This window comes from Falco punctatus (assembly GCF_963210335.1).
Source record: "Falco punctatus genome assembly, chromosome: 1".
Taxonomy (NCBI): Eukaryota; Metazoa; Chordata; class Aves; order Falconiformes; family Falconidae; genus Falco; species Falco punctatus.
Window position 1 is genome coordinate 70,786,997 of NC_137580.1, and position 17,710 is coordinate 70,804,706.

The window sequence follows — 17,710 nt, forward strand, 5'->3', positions numbered from 1 at the left end:
AAAAGGGATGAGTGGGAAATAGGCATCCGTGCTGCCGGAGAGATTTCTGTCTGTGAAGCAAGCCAGGCAGGCTCTCTATGTCCCTGACATCAGGTCGCCCCCCCACATTTCCACTGAGCTTCAGGCAGCAGCAGGCACCAAAGGCCTTTCTCTTTCGTTAATCCATAAATACCACTCTGAGAGGTATTTCAGTGCCATCATACTCTTGCATTCCCAAAGCAGGTCTCAGCCCCACCCATGGGTCAGGAACCTAATACAAGAGAACAGAAAGACACTACTTCAGGGGGTTTTAGGTACTATCTAAACACTGTGACTTCAAAGGGCTCTGTGTGTGTGCAAGGAAATTGCAGTGTGCGCTTCTCTACCCCCTCCTCCTCATCACTTCTTATAGCCTTAAAGAAACTTTTCCCTTGATATCTACTGCAGGGTGAATGTTTCCTTGCCTGCGTATATTTGAAATAAAATAAAAAAAAAACCAAACAAACTCAAAGCAGAACAGTGGTGTCAGCAGGGCCAAGCCACAGTTGCACCCCAGCTCATGCTTCAGCAGGCGGTAGGGCAGGTATGTGAAGCAGGGAGCTGGCTTTCAGTGGGGAGGGATGCCAAAGTTCACAAGCAACTTCTGCAGTGCCAGGGTGCTGCACAGAAAAACCCATTGAGGTCACGTAAGGATGCTACTCATCAGCAAGGGATGGTGGGTTTAGGGTTGGCAGCAGCAGTGGCAGGTGGGATGTGATTCGGTACTTGCCTGCGCCCAAAGCCCATTTGCAGGTTCAGCAGTTGCTGTATCAGCTTTACAGCCACAACCCGTGTATTTCTCCTGCCAGGAAGCTTGAGCTGTAGGCAGCCAGGTGCTGTCTTTATGGTCATGTGCATTAACACACCTGTAACTCACTCATCCTTTTTCAAAGGAAGGGTTTGCACCAGAGATCCTGGGTGGATCATTGGTGGCCTTGTTGCATTTCTTTAGCTGATAAAATTCGCCTGTCTCTTGGCAAGCCAGTACCCTGCAACCCCACAATTTAAATTACACATTCAGACTGGTTGTTTGAGGGAGCAGTCATAAGCACAGGCCTCTTGCAGCACCCTTTATTCAAAGGTATATAGCCAAAAGCCTCTTCCTGCTTTGTAGAGGTGCTGTTGCATTTAGTGATGGGAGGCATCACTGTAATCACCTTAGTGATGCTTCTGCTAAGACTTAGAAAAGGTATGGATTTCCCCTCTGTCTGAATCTGCTTCTCCCTGCTGCCTCTCTGCTGAATAACTTTAATGGGAAAGGGAAAAGAAACCCTTCAGGAACATGTTTTCCTGCACCAAGCAGAAAAAAATGGATGCATTTTGACATGGGGCTGCAAATGGCCAGAGCAAACCAGAAAACCAGATGCATCTCCCATTGATATGGAGAAATAGTGCAAAATAGGGACAATAAACATCGATTGTGATTGTATATGTCTGCTCAAGGAGTATAGGTGTGGTGATTGGTCACGTAACCATATAATTTTAAGGAAATACCTACTCTTCTTCCTCTAATAAAGGGGCTATTTATAAAAAGGATGAGAAACATTCCAATGTTATCTAGAGATCTCCTTGCTAAAGAAAACCAGATGATCAGCAAGGACATGAATTAGCTGCAAACTTGCAAGACCACCACATTCCAGGAAAAGGACTGATAAGCTAATTAACATACAAAGTGAGAGTAAGCGGGTTTAGGTAACTAATATGTATAGGCGTCAGATGAACATTCATTTGTTTTACTGTATAAATATGAGATGGTTCGTCACTTCGGGCATGCACACTTGTGGTGCTGCAATCCCCCATGCATCTGCATGCAATAAACATGCCTACTTTATAACTTTCGAGTTATAGAGTTTAATTCTGTATGTCACCATCACAAGGGCGAAGGCACCGGCAGCTGCTGCTCAGCCCACCTGGCCTCCCAGAGCCAGCAGGGGAACCCCAGATGTAGGGGGCCATACACAGCTGGGAATTAGGAAATATAATGCGAGTTCCTGTAATATGATATAGGCGGTGTCTCTCAATCATGGATGCTGCTGTCACCCTGGCTGCACGCTGGGCTCCCCTTATGTTGACAATTACCCCTCTTGTTATCTAGGAGGAAGCAACAGGATGCTGGTGGGTGTATTAGTGATATTTATGTATCTGTGCCGGGTTTAAGATGTTCAAAGCTCACTGGGGCTGTTATTTCATCGGGTTGAATCAGGGCAGCTCCCAAAGTCCCCATGCTTTCCCAGAGTGAGTCACTGCTCAGACCCACTGCTGGTGAAGACTCGCCCTGTTTAACATTAGTGCTGGGGCAGGGGTGTGGGGGTTTGCCATGGTTGCTTTGAGTCAGCACATTAGAGTGAGAAAGCTTTGAGAAGAGTTTTCAGCAGACATCATGCCAAATGTCACAGTGGATGGATTTAGCTCTGCTCATCTGTGGCAGCGTGCTCCTGCAATTTGGCCAGTGACCTGAGTGCTAGAGTTGTGATGGTGAGGCACAGATAGATATAAAAAATTTCCATGCTCAGGAGCCAAGATGAACACAGAAGAAATATCTGAAAAGAAATTTTGCACAATCTGAACTACCCGTTTATAAGGTAGCGATGGGCTGATGTTGCTGGGTAGCCGAGTACTTGCCAACTTCCAGACAAGACATTTCTATAAGTGAATATGAGGATAGCAAAGGCAGGTGCTACCATTATACATGGCCAAGAAACCCAGAGATCTCCGGGATGTTATACTCATGTCTGAGCGACAGCTTGTCACTGCTCCAGCAAAGTTTGCACAGAAACACATCCCGGTGGCTCCATATTTACTTAAACAACAGGAGTCTGCTCTTTGGTTTGAATGTTATTAGCTATTAAATGGGACTTATAGAGCACTGGACTGCACACCTGACAGATTGTGAACATGGATTTTGTTCACAAAACTTGCTCCCCTCTTATAGCCAGATGTAAAGGTGGTCAGGAAAGAGCCAGCTAGGCTGACTCTCTGCCAGTGCTGGTGATGCTGTGCCAGTCGTCGGTGGCTCTGGAGCCTGTCCCCCACAACTCTGCACTTTCCCTAAGCTGATCACTCATCCTTTGGGTGATGGGAATACATTTTAGTCAGCTTTTTCTAAATGCTGCAGCATCCACAAAAGACTTTTTATTCTACAGTTTTTCAGACATATATAGAAAAAAATAAATCCTAAATCATATCTTGCAAATGGCTTCAGGAAACTACTTACCGGTCTGCTTCCCACTATGTGTATGAAAGAAAATGTGTGTGCCTGGGTTTTTGCCCCCGCCTCTGAAAACATGAGTTATATTGCAGTTGTTACTGCTGTTTTGTGAACAAGCTTTGGGCAAACAGCCTGGGAACTGCTGAACGTGGCAGAGACCCAAGGCTCCAACTCAGTTATTCATCCTGCTTTATAAAATAATTTAATAGAAAATAATTTAAGTGTGGACTTAAGTGTGTTGATGAATTGGGACTTTGGGGCAAAACCTGTGGGATTCAGTTCATTTTAAGCAGATATTTATCAGAGCTTAGGCACAGGCACTGATGTTTTGCTAAAAAAATAAAAATCCTGTTGGTGATAACTTGGACACCAGCACACAGGCATTTTGGAAAATAGATGAGGATCAGCCAGCATTGTGCTGTATGAGTCACATGGGAGAGGGGAAGAATTGGCTGATTTAGCTATTTTTAAGGCTGTCAGCCGTGCTAATGTGAGTGGCAAATGGAGAAGAGTCAGGCAAGAGCCACCCTCAGCAGAGATGGTGATGACTGGCTATTTATTTTGGAAGAAGATTGTCACTAAAAGGGATTGGTCAGCATTAACCTCCAGCAATGTTTATTCTAATTTTGTTGAGCTGACTCCTTAATTAAACAGTCACTTTATGGGCAATAAAAGTATTGGCTGTGTGGTAGCAAAAGGTGGAGGCTGCCATCCCAATTCACTTTTTTTTTCTGAATGCTGAGAAAACATTTTCCACTTCTAAGAGGCTCTTCTCCCAAAATCTACCTGTCCTTCCTTGGGTGGCTGTGGCAGGAAGAAGAGGGGTCCCTCTCTTCCTTCCGTGGCCATCTACTGCTGTACCCCAGCCATGGAGGATAATTTTGCCTCTATTTCTCAAACATCACCCAGGCATTTGTCTTTTCTTAAGGGACAACTTAATTCCTTTCCTGGGCTGATTTTGGGCTATAAAGTGGCTATATTTCAATGCCTCTTATTAACCCCATATTGAGGGCAGGCATAGTAAAGGTGTGGAAAAAGATACCTTTTACTTTTTTCTTTGCTGAAGGTCTTGTTTCCTTCTACCCGTGCCCACAGCTTTCACTGCATCTCAACCCAGCAACTCCTTTCTTTCACAGTGCTCTTCCATAAGGGTTGATATGAAGCTCAGACATACGAGAAATATGTTTGTTCTTTGCACATCTTAGTGTAAGATGCAACTTTGGGTCTACTTAACCTAAAAGCAACACTTTGGAAAGTCATGTGGATGGCTGGTGGTGGAAATAGGACTAACAGGGCAAGACTGGGATTGCCTCTATGGGTGGGATTACCAGGGAAAATGGTCAACTGGAAAACCTTGAAGAGGTCCTTCTTAATGGCATACAGCAAACTCAGAGTCGCCAGCAGCAGCAGAGAGGGCAGGGATGGTTTCCTGAACAATCTGCATTTTGCAGATCCCCAGTGCTCAGTCTTCCTGAGTCAGTCAGAACTTCAGGTTCAGTGCTCATGTGGGGCAGTAATGGAAATCTGAGGTTTCTCATGCAAGTCACTTCTCACCAGGGAAAAGCATCCATGTTCAGGTGAAACTTCAGGTAATAGGTGTGTGTATCTGCCTGCAGGCGTATGTTGCACATGCAGGCAGTGAATTCAGCAGTTTGCCTCATTGCTGTAGCTGATGCAATCACTGATGTGAGTAACTGGTACCTCTTGCTGACGTCTGGATGACAAACAGTGATTTTGAGGAAGGAAAGCCAGATTTGCAAGAAGGTCCATGGCAGATCCATCTGCTGTTGGAGCCAGGAGGGTACCTGCGAGGGCCAGCAGCGACATGTAAGTACACAGACAGCACTTGGAGCTATTCTAGATCTCATGTTTGGATTCTGTCTTAAAATAAACTGAATATCTCTTCATCACGACTGGCACTTGGCCAAGGATGGCTCTGGGACAAGCTGTGTGCCTTGTACGTGGCTTGTTTTATTCAGCAAACCCTAGGCAGGGAAAGAAAAATTGCCCAAACCTGGAAGAACTGGACCTGTTATTTCTGAGGTGCCTGAGCTAAAGCATCATCTGCCCTTGGCTCAGCAGAGGAGATTAATTTCTTTAAAATGGGATCTCCTCAGCCCTAGGCTCCACGTTGCCTCATTACTCTTGGCCAAAATACCTCATGTATTACATGGCAGATACTGCATCCAGGCAGATGAATAAAGTATCATCTCTTTGTTTGCTATTGACCCCTGTGCAGCTGGTTCAGGGTTTTGGTGAGTTTGGAGGGACTTCTGTCCAGCCAGCGCCTACTGCTGATCTGCAATGGGGCGACTGGCTTCAAGTACCCCAGATGCCATCAGGTCCTTCCCTGCAAGCCACCACCTTGCTGTTTAAGACTAGTGCCGCTGGCCACTCACCCCATACATGGCACTGTCTGGCTTAACAGAATTATAGCACCATCCCCTGAGGATGGACTTCTGTTTTGTCTTGGGGGTTCATAAAGTGCCACGGACTCTGGTCTCAAGCTGTTTGGACAACTCAAGGGAAATAAAAGCTCCTTGCAGTGAGAAGCCTGGCTCTGCCAGTGGGGAAAGCCTTTCCCCCCAGGCCAGCCACAGCCACGACGGTGCTGCTTTAGTGTGCCGGATTTTCTGCTGCTTTTAGGTGGTGCAGTCGGTAATGACTGCTGTAGAAACTTTGTGTCAGGGGATGACTTTATTGAGATACTTAATCCTCAGCAGGTACCACACAATATGACATGCTGTTATGTCTTGGAGGTAATAATGCCACATTGATGTTTTACTAGGCTGTTAACCCTCGGCATGACGAGGTATTACAAACATCATTTATCTTCTGCTCCATTACTGATAACACGCTCACTTGCTTGGAGCCATCTTGCCAAAGCAATGATTGATATGATGCAGGAAGCAGCTCACTTCTCGTGGGCGTCATGTTTTATATTGCTCTTATTTTCCGCACTTATGGTTCTGCCTCCGTTCCAGCTCTGCAGGGTCTCACACCATAAAATGGAGGCTCCAACTGCAGGATGCAGTGAGGCCTTGCTTTACAGTCATGCCCTGCTGCTGCATGGATCTCGTAGGGTGTCTTTTTTTTCATAGCTGCTCCTGGCTCTTTTCTTCATTAGGTTTAAGGCAGAAAAACAGTGAGAAGGATAATGGCTTTCTGTAAGGATTTACATTTATATTCCACGAAATACTGGCATGGTCTGGCAAAAAGCAGGAACAGCGACATGTTTGGATCAATCTATGAGACAATTCTCATGTTGCAGATCACCTCTTGATGCTGTGCATGTTGCATCTCTGTGGTTTTTCCCTGGCCACTGAAATCACAGAATCACATAATGGTCAGGGCTGGAAGGGACCTGTGCAGGCCATGTCGTGCAACCCCCTGCTAAAGCCGGTTTGCCTCGAGCGGGTTGCACAGGGTCGCGTCCAGGTGGGGTTTGAGTATCTCCAGGGAAGGAGGCTGCACAGCCTCTCTGGGCAGCCTGTGCCAGGGCTCCGACACCCTCCAAGTGAAGACGTTTTCCCTCACACTCGGATGGAATTTCCTGTGTTTCAGTTGGCGCCCGTCGCCCCTTGTCCTGACGCTGGGCACCACTGAAAGGAGCCTGGCCCCATCCTCTTGGCACTTGCCCTTAAGATATCTGTGTACATTGATAAGATCCCCTCTCAGTCTTCTCTTCCACAGGCTAAACAGACCCAGCTCTCAGCCTTTCCTCATAAGGGAGATGCTCCAGTCCCCTCATCATCTTCATATCCCTTCACTGGACCCTCTCCAGTACTCCCCTGTCTCTCTTGAACGGGGGAGCCCAGAGCTGGACACAGCACTCCAGGTGCAGCCTCACCAGGGCAGAGTAGAGGGGGAGGACAACCTCTCTCAGCATGCTGGCTGCACTTCTCCTAATGGACCCCAGGATGGTACCTTTGGCCTTCTTGCCCACCAGGGCACACTGCTGGCTCATGGTCAGCTTGCTGTCCGCCAGGGCTCCCAGGCCCTTCCTTTGCAGAGCTGCCTTCCAGCAGGTCAGCCCCAGCCTGTACTGGTGCAGGGGGTTGTTCCTCCCCAGGTGCAGGACCCTACACTTGCCCTTATTGAACTTCATGAGGTTCCCCTCCACCCAGCTCTCTGGCCTGTCCAGGTCTCATTGAATGGCAGCGCAGCCCTCTGGTGTGTCAGCCACTGCTCCCAGTTTTGTATCGTCAGCAAACTGCTGAGGGTGCACTCAGTCCCCTCATCCAGGTCATTGATGAACAAGTTGAACAGGACTGGACCCAGCACTGACCCCTGGGGCACACCAGTAGCTACAGGCCTCCAGCCAGACTCTGTGCTGCTGATCACAACCTCTGAGCTCTGCCATTCAGCCCGTTCTCAATCCACCTCACTGTCCCTCCTCTAACCCACACCTCCTGAGCTTACCTATGAGGATGTTATGGCAGACAGTGCCAAAAGCCTTGCTGAGGTCAAGTTAGACAACATCCACTGCTCTCCCCTCATCTACTCAGCCAGTTGTTCCATCATAGAAGGCTATTAGATTGGTATGGGATGATTTCCCCTTGGGAATCCATGTTGACTGCTCCTGATGACCTTCTTTTCCTCCACATGCTTCGAGATGACCTCCAGGATGAGTTGTTCCATCACCTTTCCAAGGATAGAGGTGAGGCTGACTGGTCTGTAGTTTCCTGGGCCCTCTTCCTTGCCCTTTTTGAAGGGACACTGGAGTGACACTGGCTTTCCTCCAGTCCTCAGGCTCCTCTCCTGTTCTCCATGACTGTTCAAAGGTAATGGAGAGTGGCTCTAGAGCAATAACATCTGCCAGGTCCCTCAGCACTCAGGGGCACATCCCATTGGGGCCCTTGGATTTGTGGGTCACAAATTTGCTTCAGGGATCTCTAACATGATCCTCCTCAACCAAGGGAAAGTCTTCCTTCCCCCAGACTTCCTCTCTTGCCTCCAGGGTCTGGAAAACCTGGGGGCTGGCCTTGGCAGTAAAGATTGAAGCAAAGAAGCATCTCCACCTTATCTGTATCCCTCATCATCCAGGCACCCACCTCTTTCAGCAGCCTGCCCACATGTTCCCTAGTCATCTTTTTCCTGCTGATATGTTTAAAGAAGCCCTTCTTGCTGTCCTTGACCTACCTCACCAGATTTAATTCCAAATGGACCTTTACCTTACTTGTCACCTTCTTGTATGTTCTGACCACAACCCTATATTTCGCCCAAGTGGCCTGTCCCTTTTTCCACATCCTGTAAATGTCCTCCTTCTGTCTGAGGTTTGCCAGAAGCTCCTTGCTCATCCGCGCAGGCCTTGAGGTGGCTGAGGTGGCTGGCCTTCTGGTACTCATCTTGGGAGGCAGCAAAGGAGCACACATCAGCGCTCTGGTTGGCCTGGCTTATTCCCCAGTTGGAGTCAGTGGCATATGCATTGCCATGCTGGACCCCTCCCCCTGAGCCCTTCAGTTTAAAGCCCACCTTACCAAGCTGGCCAGCCTGCTGCCAAAGCTTCCCTTGCCACTTCTAGACAGGTGGATCTCATCCCTCCTTAACAGGCTACAGTCAAAGAAGTTCCCATGGTCCTAGAAGTGAAACCCCTCATGATGGCACCAGCTGTGAAGCCAGAAGTTGGTGTGCGTTACATGTCTATTTCTGGCTGCACCCTTTCCTCTTTCTTGTAAAATGGAAGGGAAGATAACTTGGGCACCAAAATTTTTCACCTGTATGCCCAGGGCTTTATATTCTTCATTTATTCTGTCTAGGTTCTGTCTTGCAGTGTCATTCGTACCAATGTGGACAAACAGCAGTGGATAGCAGTCTGTGCTCTTGACAAGTTGTGGCACCCTCTCAGCCACATATCGGACCTTGGCTCCCAGAAGGCAGCATACTTCACATGACTCCCTCAAAATCCTGCTTTGGAACATTTTCCTATGCTGCAGCCTATTTATTCCCAAGGCCACTCCCCCGCTCCCAGCCCTGGCCACAGGACATGCACTGGGGACACTTGGCAGAGCAGAGGGGATCCACAACTGCAAAGGTGCCACCTTCACCCCCTCACAGAAAGGAGGAAGTAGGTCATGGCTGATCAGTATTAGTGACCTGTCACAGGCAGGTGTTTTCCAGCCAGTTTGTGTGGCATGCGGTGGGTTTTTATCCAATCCCCTGGTGTAATCATGAGCAAACTGGAAAACAGATGGCATTTATCAGCAGTGCTAAGGGAGTCTTGGGTGGGAAGGTGCTGGGCCTTTCCTTCCAGACACCTCAAGCATAGGAAAAAAAGTAGTGAATCCCTGTTTACAGGGACAAAGTAAAGCTCACAGCCAGTGAGGGTGCCCTGATCCCCAGCTTGTGGCTGAAGGAAGTGGTTGCTCAGAAATGGGTTTGACAAAGCGGTGTGAGGTTCAAAACTTCAGGGTTGCTGATGTTGTATTTTTAAGTTTTCCGTAAGTCCCAGTTAAGATACGTAGCACTGGAAGATGCTTATTCTGCCTGCACTTAAGCCATTTCCCAAACAAGCTTTGGCTTTGAATGCTCAGGAGTATGTGTTGACATACTCAATAGTGATAACGTTCACAGGGCAGGGGAATCACAGGTGCTTGATTTACTGCCTTTGGGAATACCCCAAGGATAATTGCATTTGGTGTTAATATCCATCATTTATTTTACTGTCCGGTGACAAATTTTGCCCCCCAGTGTGTGGATCCACACCTTTCTTCTGGTGAGGCGGAACTGCAGCACAATTCAATATGAAGACAGTTTAACTCTCAGAGCCAGTGGGCTCCATGCTGCACATGAGGCTATACGGGAAGGCATTGACATCCTAAGGAATAGCTGGTAACCTGCTGTTGCAGGGGAGCAGAAGAAAACTTTCCTTAGAGGCACTTGGATAGCATCAGGGAAAACTGACACAACCTGAAAATATTTATATTTTATTTTATTATGGAGATCTCCATGCAGCCTGGTTTCTGCATCACACTGGTTTTCTTCCCTACATATTCAGGACAGAGTATGAGGCCAGACAGATCTTGGTGCCCCCCACTAAGGTTGGGCTTATGTTGTGCCAGGCTTGTGTTGTGGGGATGTGATGCTGTGCAATGGCTACCACCACGCTGCCGGTCCTCACGAGCTGTGGCATCCCCTGCACCATGGCACCACTCAGCTCTGTGTGAGGGGTTAATCCCAGGGGGGCCAGGAGGGCTGACACCACACCCCCCTTTAATAGATACTGCCCTCAGATAACCTTCAGTAGTTTCAGGGCTTTGCCACTTGCACCATTAAAAAATGGGTTTGTGTATGGAAAGGGGGGAGGGGGGGTTGCTAAGCCCTGTTCCATCAGTTGCAGAGATAGTGTTTGCAAAAGGTCCTAAATCCTGCTGGGAGCAGCTGCCAGAAAGCACTCCATGTAGAACACGGACCAAGAAGAAGAGCAATGCTCGTCTTGCAGCTGTCTTGCATTAAGAAATTCATAATGCACTAAAGATGCAATATTATGGTATTTGTCCCTTTTTAATCTATGAGGGGAAGCAATGTGGGTTATCATATGCAATAATGTCTGAGAGCTGAATTACAGGGATGTCAGCTGCAGGACACTGGAATGGCAGCCCTCTAAAGTGCTGTCAGGCTCTTGCTGGATGCTTGCATCGAAACACTCATTTTAGCCTCAGGAAGGCAAATCCACCATTTCTTCCTTTTCTGGGGAGCTCCTTAATTTAAAGTACTGCTATTCAGTAGTGGGATACATAACAAAATGGCTTTCTTGCAGCTGTCTGCACTGTAGGTAGAAAACTCCTCCCCTCCCAGCAGTCAGAGTCACACCGATGCTGTACCTAGGGGCTTTAAACAGGGTTCCCAACACACAGAAGCCTTTTGCAGACCCTGTGCCCTCCACAAAATGCTGATCTTGGCAGATCTGTCTGCAGCGCTCTGCAATTGCCTGGCACTTGTGCGAGACCTGCTTGGGTCTGCCTCTCCCCCCTGCCAGCCAAGGCCCCCCACTTGCCACCCGCTGCCCGCACCAGTGCCCAACAGCCTCCGGCAGCAGAGAGATCTTCTGGGGCTTGGCAATGTGCTGGCCTGGTACAGTCACTGATACTCACAGGAGTGATAAGGGAAGAGAAGGCAAGGTCCTCAATACCACCAGTGCTAAACTGGGCTGGGAAGAGCCTTGCTAGCTCCCATCCAGACACGGGACACCAATGTTTGTCCTCCCCTTGCGCTCATCCCTCCTTCACATGGTTGTGACGCAGAAGTTGAGCTGTGCTCCCATCACAGTGCCAGTGAAGGACCCATGGCATTTCACAGGGTGGGAGAGCAGAATAAGGGGGACAGCTGGGGTGTCCCATACACTTAAGACATTCGATGGATGCAACAAGCGCAATTGAGTTGTCTAATCTCACTGCCAGCTCCTCTCCTGTGGGAAAAGCCCACCTTCTCACCGACCAGAGGAGGTTTGGTGCAGTGTGGCAGTGCTGCAGCAGAGCTTCCCCCATGCCTGCCCACAGCCATCAAGTCTCCATTACAGGAACACTGAATTCACTCCACAAATGAAAGATAATGTCTCCTGAGAAAAATGAAAAGGGAAGGGGTGGGGGGTGGCGGGGGGGAAGCAGCAAAGCAAAAAGAACCCCTCCCACTGCAACAGCACTTGCAATTAAGAACAAAACAGAGCAGAAAGCTCTGAAGCTTGACTTTGGGCAGGAAGAAAAGGCCCTCTCCGAGAGCTCCGGGTTTCTGTAGGCACAGTGCGGCGGCTGCTGCCTTCGCTTTACGTCAGAGCACTAATGCTGTTGTTTCGCCCCTGGTATCAACAGAGCTTGCCTGGTAGGTGGGTGGGGAATTGGGATCTATATCGTAGAGAAATTCAGGAAAGCTTCAGGTTTCGGTTTTTTTTTTTCCCCCCCTCTCCCTACAAAGCTTTTGAAAGTCCACTGGGGACCCCTAATGTTCAGCTGCTGCTGAAGCACACGCTTCAAAGGCAGAGCTGCACAGCTTCTTTAGCCGTCTATGGGTTGGATCGTTCCGATGGGCTTTTATTATGGGCAAAATTCTCCCTTACCCTGCCAAAAGTCATCTTTCTGGGAAGCTCTGAGAGCTCCTTAAAAAGTTTGGTAAAACAACATTTCTACAGTCAGAAAACATGCCAGCCACATCAAACGGGGACACCCTTGGAGATGCTTTGGGAGGCAGAAACCTTTGCACCACCCGTGTAGCATGTATGATCCCTTGCTACCCTGAGCCGTGGTAGCAGAACATCTAATGTGCCCAACAGAGAAGTTTGCAAAAGAAAAGTGGTTAGAAGTCACGGGGAGAAATAATCTTGTGGGGATTTTTAAGGTGACAGATTGGCAGGCGCTCAGCCCTCCATAAACTCCCACTGCCTAATCCCTATTCCCACACACCTCACTATGGCTGCCTCACTTCCCCCCCCCCCCCCCCCCTAAAAAATCTCCACTGCCCACCTTCTAAGGCCCACACCCAGCTGGACAGACTCCATGACCAAACCCCACAGTCTCCCCATTGCATTCAGTCAGGGCAGACAGGAATTGCTGTTTTCATGAGGTTTTGCCTCAGTTCCTCAGTGCCTCCGCTTAGTCAGGCCAAGCAGGACACACAAATACCTTCACCACAGCCTGGTTTAGGGCGATTTTATCCCAATTCCCTGGGGCCAGCTTTCCTCTCTTTTATCACAGAAATGTGTCATCTTTCCTAGACCAGCATTATTATCATTACAATTTTTCCCCCAAAGCCAAAGGCAACAGCATTGCTAGTTACTGGGAACGGGTGGCCTCACCAAACCCATTCAACAATCTGGGCAGAAAAATGTTTGCTACGCAGGAGGAGTAAGTCACCCTCCTCTCTTTTGCACCTCTATCCCCAAACCCAAGTAAATCAGAAAAATCTGTGCTTTCTAAGTGGCTTCTAACATTGTGAAAGTCAATTAAAGTGATGAAAATAGAGCTGATAACTGTAGGTTTTCATCACTGACTCCATGCTAAATGCCTGTGCTGTGTGGTTTGCAAGGAAGTAAGGGTGCATGGAGAGGAAAGGATGGGGTTTTTTAAAGCAGTTAAATTGCCTCTAATTAGCAACACAACTGTAGTCAAAACATAATGTGAGGATAATAAATTGATATTTGCCTAATGGAAATGCTACCAAAATGTACTTCAAATAAGCTGAATTAGATTATAATTAGAGCTGTGTTTTGGGAAAGAAAATCCTTCTAATTGCCTGCATACAGGCAGTGCAAAGGAGAGGGCTGGCAGCTGCTGGGGAAGTCCAGCCAGTGTTGCATGGGACAAGCACCCCGTGACCGGGGGCCATTCCCTGTGGGGGGACAGGGTGCCCGCGCCAACTGGGAGCCAGCACAGCCCTGGTGAGGAGGTCAGTGGAAGAAGGGGGAAAAAGGTAAGAGGAATGTGAATGTGTGCACCCTCAGCTACTGACTGCAAAACAGTGTTTTGTGGGATTGGACTGAAAGAAAGTCCAAGGGGAAATCATACAGAAAGTAATTAAGGTGGGAGATACTCTTGTCTTAGGGGAGGTGCTGTGAGGATCAAAATGCAAGTGTTAATTCTGCAAATTGCATGAAACTGACTTGTATCTTTTCTGGGTGAAGTCTCAGCACCACATTGAGTTGCAAGTGTCTCCTTCTCCTGCTGTTTGATAACTGGCTTTATTAAGTCAATAATTACTTTTTTTCCATTGAAATGTATGCAAGGTTGCTCATGATTTACTGTCCAGCTCTTCCTACTCCTTTTTTAAAAAAAAGGCTAACTGGAAAGCATTAGATGATAAGTATCTTATCAATGTACACAGATATCTTAAGGATGAGTGCCAAGAGGATGGGGCCAGGCTCCTTTCAGTGGTGCCCAGCGTCAGGACAAGGGGCGACGGGCACCAACTGAAACACAGGAAATTCCATCCCAGTGTGAGGGAAAACGTCTTCACTTGGAGGGTGTCGGAGCCCTGGCACAGGCTGCCCAGAGAGGCTGTGCAGCCTCCTTCCCTGGAGATACTCAAACCCCACCTGGACGCGACCCTGTGCAACCCACTCGAGGCAAACCGGCTTTAGCAGGGGGTTGCATGAGATGGCCTGCACAGGTCCCTTCCACCATTCTGTGATTCTCTGATAGTCACTCTCCTGCTGTATGAGAGCATGTGTACCAGTAATAAAACTACAGCTGAGAGAAAGGGAAAATGTCATATTTCAAAACAACATTTTTAGAGAAAGTGAACAAAAGAACAGGCAAATGAGTAATGTGCTGATATTACAGCTTGCCACTGAAGTCAAGGCAGCATAAATTCTGAGGCTGGCTTGTTCAGTGTTAATGCCCATTTCAGTGCTGGGCATTGACACATCAGGTGAAAAATTCATCAGCACACAAAAACCTGCTTGCTCACTTTGACTGGGGGCAGAAAAAGGTGATTTCTTAAGTTCTGTGAAGTGCAATGACCCTGCCCACCAGGCCCTCAGCATATTCACCGTTCCAGTCCCCAGGTTAGTACGCCTGATGCTGACAAAGTACTGCTGTATGCCAAGCCTGGGCAGCTAACAGCCGCCAGTTGGTGGTCGGAAAGAGGTGTGAATTTGGCCATCACCAGCTGGTGGAGGCATACACCAGGGCATGGCTCTCCCCAGCCATGCTTGAATGCCCTTCTGACATTGGCTGCTGTGGTTAGGGAGGATGGAGAAAACAAGGAGGATGACTTTTGAGGGTAGAGAAGAGGCAGCAGACGCCACAGGTCCAGGTTGCAGCAGGGCTTTTGATACAGCTCCTCACACCATACGCCTGGTAGATCCTGCTTTGTGGGGACACATACAAGATTTTCCTGCTCATAGGCACAAAAAGGACCATACTACAGGCCTGAAGAGGATGCTTGGTGCACTTAACTGCTGCATCTCTCTATATACGACACATATAGCATAGGTCTAGTTTCCAAATCAGGAGGTACAGTTCATCCGTGTTTACTTCATGAGAAAAAAAAGTGGGTATGAGACACGATGCGCTGCTAGCCCCATGTCAAGGGAAACATTCCCCTGCCTTCAAAGGGTTCTGGCTCAGGGCCCCAGTCTGCAGCTGCTCAGAGGCCATGGAAATAAGCTCCTTTTTGAATTGGCAAATGCTGTCTTGCTTATCTGCTTGAGGAGGAGGGAAACGAGAAACTCGCCTTGTGCTCTGCTCTGCTGTGGGTTTTGTGGTACCAGATTTAATAAAGGGACGAGTGGGAGGGAGCGCAGAAGGGAAAGAGAGAGGAGAAAAGATCGGGGGAGCAGGTGGGTGCACTGCAAACAGGGAGTGCTGGTCTGCAGCAGGTGCTGTGGGAAGAGCTGGGGGAGGCAGAAGGACAGCCAGGCCCCAGGTGGCCTCCACTCTGTCCTCTCTTAGGAGCAAGACACAGAGCTGGTCCCGAGGAGCCCAACCTGGGGACAGCAAGGCAGAGCAAAGGCAAAGCCCAGCCATCCCTCACCTAACATGTGGCCCCCCAGTGGCCCCTGCTGTGCAGGGTGCTGGCATGGTGTGCCTAGGGGATGCCCCCCAGGGTCCCCAACATTGCCCTAGAAAGACACTGAGGCTCACACCCAAGAGGGGACAGGGAAATGGCCTGGCCAAAATCCTTCATGCCTTTGCCAACAGGTCGTGGCACAGAAGCAATTTTCAGAAACCAAAGCCTGGCTCTGCCACGGGCTTGCTGTCCCATTTACTCCTTCAGTGGCAGCCCCTGCGTCCTGTGCTCACCAGCGTGGCCTCAGGCACCCAGGGGGAGTGCAGGACCCCATGTAATGCAACAAGTGAGCTAGATAATCACGGTAGGAAAAAAGGAAACGTTGCATACCAATAAAGGCGGCCCTGGGAAACAATTTTATTGCTAGCAAAATGCTGTGGATCTTTGTTTAGTGAGTGCACTTCCCGTGAAATGCAATTGCTCCCAGTGTGGTTTTAAACTGAGACCACCCTGAAAATGAAGGCAGTTTCCATTAAATTGAATTACTTTTCCCTTGAAACTGTCATGGCAATGGTAACATTGATAAGGAATGATAGCTGTTAAATGAGGGAATCATTTATATTTTCTATTAAATCACTGTCATTTCTATTACAAATGACATCATGCATGCATGTCATGCTGATTTACAGTGATAAAGCCTTAGTCATGATCTTTTATTGAAATGCATAAGCAGAGCACAAAGCACACATGGCACAAATGCATAAGCAACACCACATGAAGGCCAGAACAATATTTGGATCTAACAGTATTAGCAGATCAGTCGGTGCAACACTAATGGTACTTTTCCAATAACATTCATATGTCCATCACCAGTGTAACCCTGAAGGCTATTTGTCTTCTCCAACCAGCCTTTCAAGCACTGTTCAGAAGTGGTGAGCCAGGAAGAAAAGAAGAAGGAGCAGCAACACATCACTGCCATAGATCTGACCATAGAGATCCAGTGCAAAGCATGATTCAAATGTCTAAAGTCTAGGCACTCAACAAGGAGAAAACAGGGTTGATAAGTGCAGAAGAAGGCAAGGCTGGACAAGCATCGGTGCTGCAGTGGTCATTCAAGGAAGATTTCTGCTCCTGAGGATGTTTTCCAAAAGCTGCTGAGCTTCTCGGAGCCCATGGGCTGCTGCCACACTGAGGAGGTTCTCCACTTCCCTGAAGGACATGAAACCTTCATCAAGAAAATCTAGGAGGAGATTTGATTAATTCCTAGCTAAATTTTATTTACCCAGGCTTTTATAAGAAGTCCACACCTACTGGATCTGAAAGCATCTGTACAGTTAACTCTCCACTATTGAGAAAATGAATATTCAGAAATTATTTTCTTTCTGCTTTTCCCTGACAGTGGTCTAAGCATGTATGCTTTGGGTTTAGTGATTTTCTCATCTTAGTTGAATTGAAATAGAGATGGATTTGGAGCTCTTGAAATACATACTCCTTTTACTACTCAATATGTGAATCTGCCTGATAACGTGACATGCACCAGAGACTGAAATGAAATGTGCTAGCTTCAACTTACAAGGTTTTCCCAAACATTGCTTTTTTTTTTAGTTTCAGTTATCTTAAGACTGCTCTCTCCAACCTCAATTTTTATTTTTAGACTTGGAGTAATCATAAAAAACTCAAAACAAAACAATACACACACCAAAAAAAAAAAAAAAAAGGACTGAGTTTCACTGTGATGGGGAACTCATTGGTTGTTTTAGCTTCACTTGGCCTCAGGACAAGTCACCGCAGTGAATCTACAAAGCACAAGGTAAGTTTTCTTTGGCTGTGGGCCTTGCTGGGAATGCTGGTGTGCAGTGTGCACAGGCACATCGAGGAGAGAAACATGTCCCAGACAGTTTCAACCCAGACTCCAGGAGTCAACAGGAAAGCTCTCATCACCCTCGCTGGACAGGAAGGAGAGCAAAAAGGGGGCTCCCTCAAAAAGGGGTCTTTGTAGCAGAAAATTCACATTTCAATAACTCATTCTATACCAGTATGGGT

The 17,710-nt window shown here is 47.9% G+C and overlaps 1 protein-coding gene across 1 annotated transcript in view; it reads right to left on the bottom strand.

Moving 5' to 3' along the window:
* Nucleotides 1-965: 965 nt before the first annotated feature.
* Nucleotides 966-17,710, bottom strand: part of LOC308055397 (uncharacterized protein) — a 31,024-nt gene continuing 14,279 nt past the window's right edge. The window contains exon 5 of the mRNA XM_080369289.1: nucleotides 966-16,876. Within this exon, the coding sequence (XP_080225415.1) occupies nucleotides 16,780-16,876 (97 nt within the window). The 3' untranslated portion in view covers nucleotides 966-16,779. The remainder of the gene's footprint in view (nucleotides 16,877-17,710) is intronic.